General features: G+C 54.7%; 1 protein-coding gene across 1 annotated transcript in view; it reads left to right on the plus strand.

Moving 5' to 3' along the window:
• Positions 1-3,443: 3,443 nt before the first annotated feature.
• LOC123113392 (cytochrome P450 81Q32) overlaps positions 3,444-5,100 on the plus strand; it is a 3,648-nt gene continuing 1,991 nt past the window's right edge. Inside the window, exon 1 of the mRNA XM_044534612.1 lies at positions 3,444-4,474. Within this exon, the coding sequence (XP_044390547.1) occupies positions 3,539-4,474 (936 nt within the window). The 5' untranslated portion in view covers positions 3,444-3,538. The remainder of the gene's footprint in view (positions 4,475-5,100) is intronic.

Below are 5,100 nucleotides of genomic sequence, written 5' to 3' on the forward strand. Positions count from 1 at the left end.
GTATGTAGATGCATCTAATCACTCGTTGCTAGATGAACTCCTAGATGATCTTGGTGAAACGAGTAGGAAAAAATTTGTTTTCTGCAACGTTCCCCAACAACGCCGTCGTGCTGCTGGATCTCCATCAACATCTCCCTCCCCCTTGCTGGATCAAGAAGGAGGAGACGTCTTCCCCAACCGTACGTGTGTTGAACGCGGAGGTGTTGTCCGTTCGGCACTAGGATCTTCGGTGATTTGGATCACGACGAGTACGACTCCCTCAACCCCGTTCTCTTGAACACTTCCGCTCGCGATCTACAAGGGTATGTAGATGCACTCCTCTCTATCGTTGCTAGATGACTCCATAGATTGATCTTGGTGAAGCATAGAATTTTTTTATTTTCTGCAACGTTCCCCAACAGGACCTAGAGACAAGGTTGGAGCTGAGGAAAACACAGAAGCCGGACGTGAATTTGCGGGTGTCGGGGCACCCTGCCCAATCGGCGTCCGTATAAGCAACGAGGTCCGTGGAGGCGGACTTGTAGAACTACATGCCATAATGACAGGTACCTTGGAGATACCGAAGGATCCGCTTGATGAGTTGCATGTGAGTGTCACGAGGCTCATGCATAAACAAGCACACCTGCTGAACTGCATAGGAGATGTCCGGGTGTGTCAAGGTGAGATACTGTAAAGCACCGGCTAGGCTGCGATAGTATGTGGGATTGGACAATAGACGACCAATGGCAAGGGACAGCTTAGAGCTAGTGTCAACTGGTGTGGAAACTGGTTTGCAGTGTAGCATGTTTACACGGTCTAGGATCTCCAACGTGTACTGTTGTTGGGAGAGGAATAGGCCCGAGAGGGTTGGGGTGACATTAATGCCGAGGAAATGATGGAGAGGCCCAAAGTCGGTCATGGAAAACGCGGACTTGAGGGAAGAGATGATGTGGTGGAGTGTTTGGGTGGAGTTGGCTGTGACAATGATGTCATCGACATAAACAAGAAAGTAGGCGAGAGATGAACCATGGTGTAGTATGAAGAGAGAGGTGTCACTCTTAGGCCCACGGAAACTAATGGAGGGCAGAAAGACCTGAAAGCGGAGAAACCATGTACGTGGTGCTTATTTGAGATCATAAAGAGACTTGTGGAGCCGACACACATGATCCGGATGAGAGGAGTCCACAAAGCCCGATGGTTGGGAGCAATACACGGTCTCATGAAGGTCACCGTGAAGAAACGCATTCTTGACATCCAACTGATGAATGGGCCAAGAACGGGAGGTAGCGAGACTCAGAACCACACGAATGGTGGCAGGTTTCACCACATGACTGAATGTTTCACCATAGTCCACACCTTCTCGTTGAGTGAACCCACGCACCATCCAACGCGCCTTGTAGCGTGCCAAGGAGCCGTCTGTGTTGAACTTGTGCCTGAAAATCCACTTCCCCGTGACCACGTTGACACCTGCAGGCTGAGGCACCAAAGACCAAGTAGAGTTGTTCATCAAAGCATTGTATTCATCTAGCATAGCATGGCGCCAATTTGGGTCTTTGAGAGCTGACTTGTAGGTGGGTGGTATAGGTGATATGGTGGACACGTCAGCAAGGAAGAGACGACGAGGCATGCAAAAACCGGATTTGGAACGGGTGGACATTTTATGTGCGTTTTGTGGTGGCTGGATGGGCATGGCACGCTGGGGGAGACGTGGTGGAGGCGTGCATGGGGGCGAGGATCCCGAGGAGGATTCAGTGGGGCTGGTGGCAGACTGGGTTGGGTGGCAGGACGCGGGAGCCGAGATTGATCCGGTCGCAGAGGCAGGCGCGGCGGAATCGGTGTGAGGCGACATGTGGGGAGTGGACACGGTTGGCATCGTGCGGGTGGACCCGGGTGAAGCGGCTGGGTGGGTGGACCACGTGGCAGAGCGAGACGGGGCGTGTGAAGCGCGAGGCGGGGAACTGCATGGCGAGGTGGGGTCCGGGGGAGCGGGATCCGAGGGAGGGAGTCTGGGTGGATTAGATGGGTACGAGGTTTCCGCATTGGCCGATGAGATAGCGTGGCTGGTGGGTGGGATCCGCAGTGCGGGATCTTCTGTGGACGTGCAGGGTTGTGGCGGCGTGTAGGGGAAGGAGTGCTCATAAAAAATGACATGACGTGATACAATAACACGACGCGAATCTAAATCAAAACAACGATAGCCCTTGTGCTCGAGAGGGTAGCCAAGGAAGACGCAGGGGATGGAACGAGGAGAGAGTTTGTGGTCCATGGTGATGGATGTGTTGGGGTAGCATAGGCAACCAAACACACGTAAATGATCGTATGATGGGTGAACGCCGTGGAGAAGGAAATATGGTGTGTGATGGCCAATGGCACGTGAGGGTCGTCGGTTTAGTAGGTAGGTCGCTGTGTGAAGGGCCTCAACCCAAAAGGGAGGTGTAAGATGAGCTTGGAACAAGAGTGTGCGTACGATGATGTTTGTGGTACGAATGGGGCGTTCAGCCTTGCCATTTTGTGGAGACGTGTGTGGACAAGAAAAGCGGGATGCAATGCCGTTGGAGGAGAAGAAAGTACGTAGGGAAGATTTAATGAATTCACCACCATTATCACATTGCATAGCCTTGATAACAACATGATACTGAGTGTGAACAAACGTGAAGAAGCGTTGTAAAACGAGGGAGGTGTCAGATTTATGGCGCAGAGGAAAGGACCATGAGTAGTGGGTGAAGTCATCTAACACAACAAGATAGTATTGATATCCCGAAAAACTTACAATGGGTGATGTCCAATGTATGATATCAAATGGGGCAAATGTTTTGCTAAAAGAAGAAGAAAAGGGAAGGCGAGGCTGGCATGCACTGCATGAAGAGTGTGCGGCTTTATTACAATGGGGAAGAAAATCGCGAGCTAATACATAAAGAGAGTGGGTGCCGGGATGGCCGAGGGGACGATGCCAGAAGTCCGAGAAGACCGTGGCGAGGAGCTGGAGGCGCCGGAGGAGGGAGTGCCAAGGTCGACCATGGTGGAGAGGCCTGGTAACTGATACCAAGTTGGAAGAGATAAACTCAATTGATGTTATTGTTGACATAATACGAGCCTCATATACAGAGAGGGGAACTGAACGCCCTACCAGAGTGGCACGCAGGTCATGGGCGTCGTGATCCTAAATACAAGAAAAGTATACATGCACAGTTAACGTTGTATACAATTCAACGGGAAAATCCTACCGGATCCAGTTCGAGTTATGCTAAAAAAAAAAGATCCAGTTCGAGTTGGCCTTTGCAACCGAGAGGGAGAGGGATCCCTGGCCAGCGACGCACGAGCAACAAGACAAAGCCACGCCTCCACGTACGAACCATCGTGACACGAGCCCTAAAAACTCTGACCGAGCCCACCTCATCGCCATGGACGTCAGGCATGGCGTATGCAACCTGTACCGCACGGGCGCGATATATAGGCCGCCATGCAAGGATGGTGCCACTGCCACACAAGACACACACATCCAATCAACCCGAGACCTCAAGTGTCACGACTCGAGACACAACACTTCCCCCGGACCACCATGGATAAGGCATACATTGCCGTCCTCACCATCGCCTTCCTCTTCCTGCTCCACTACATTCTAGGCAAGGTCAGCAATGGCAGACGCGGCAAGGGCGCCGTGCAGCTGCCGCCCAGCCCCCCGGCCATCCCGCTCCTCGGCCACCTCCACCTCGTGGAGAATCCGTTCCATGCCGCGCTGTGGCGCCTCGCCGCGCGCCTCGGTCCGGTCTTCTCGCTGCGCCTCGGCTCGCGCCGCGCCGTGGTCGTCTCCTCGGCGGAGTGCGCCAGGGAGTGCTTCACGGAGCACGACGTGACGTTCGCCAACCGGCCCCGGTTCCCCTCGCAGCTGCTCGTCTCCTTCGACGGCGCCGCGCTCGTCACGTCGAGCTACGGCCCGCACTGGCGCAACCTCCGCCGCGTCGCCGCCGTGCAGCTGCTCTCCGCGCACCGCGTCGCCTGCATGTCGGGCGTCATCGCCGGCGAGGTGCGCGCCATGGCGCGCCGGCTGTTCCGCGCCGCCGCCGCGGCCCCCGACGGCGCCGCGCGGGTCCAGCTTAAGCGGAGGCTGTTCGAGCTCTCCCTCAGCGTGCTCATGGAGACCATCGCCCAGACCAAGGGGACCCGGTCGGAGGCCGACGCCGACACGGACATGTCAGTGGAGGCCCAGGAGTTCAAGAAGGTGGTGGACGAGCTCATCCCGTACCTCGGCGCCGCCAACACGTGGGATTACCTGCCCGTGTTGCGGTGGTTCGACGTGTTCGGCGTGAGGAACAAGATCCTGGCCGCCGTGAGCAGGAGGGACGCATTCCTGCATCGTCTCATCGACAACGAGCGCCGGAGGCTCGACGATGCCGGCACCGAAGGCGACAAGAAGAGCATGATCGCCGTGCTCCTCAATCTGCAGAAGACGGAGCCGGAGGTGTACACCGATACCATGATCACGGCTCTCTGCGCGGTGAGCTATCCTTTTTCTACCTCCTCTCCTCGTTTGGTCTCTCTAATCCAAGTTAATTACCACTTACTATTTGTCTTAGTTTTTCTTCACTAAGTCAGTGGCATCATCAGTGGACATTTTACTCTTCTAAGTCATCGGACAGACAGCAGCGTGGGTCATTACTATTGGTTTTCTATTATCACCCATCGTGAATTAGGAGATGGGACCAGAATCCTGTCGTGGTGTATGTGGGTTCAGTGGTCAGTGGTCACTAGCTACTGTAGCTAGCACGGTAGATAACGCCGTATCACTTGGTTGGATGAATCCAACATGTCTTGTCAGTACGCAAGTGAGCACAGACTTTAGCTGTTGTGAGTACACCGACGATTCTGTCCCTTCTCCCGAATCCGATAGGGAAACGCTTGAAACCGGTCGACCGGCTGAAACTCCGCCGGTCACATCCAAGCTGGCAGCAGGCCCACGCACTCACCGCTTAAGCCTTACCTTATCCTTTCACCTGGAAGCGCCCCTAGCCATTCATTTCACCCAGCCCATCTTCTTCCTGTGATCTCCCAAAAACAAGCTTCTCGCCAGAGATCGCCGTCGATCCCGGCCCAGCCTGCCGGACGTCCATCCCGCGTCAATAG

The sequence above is a fragment of the Triticum aestivum genome, chromosome 5B, assembly GCF_018294505.1.
Source record: "Triticum aestivum cultivar Chinese Spring chromosome 5B, IWGSC CS RefSeq v2.1, whole genome shotgun sequence".
Lineage (NCBI taxonomy): Eukaryota > Viridiplantae > Streptophyta > Magnoliopsida > Poales > Poaceae > Triticum > Triticum aestivum.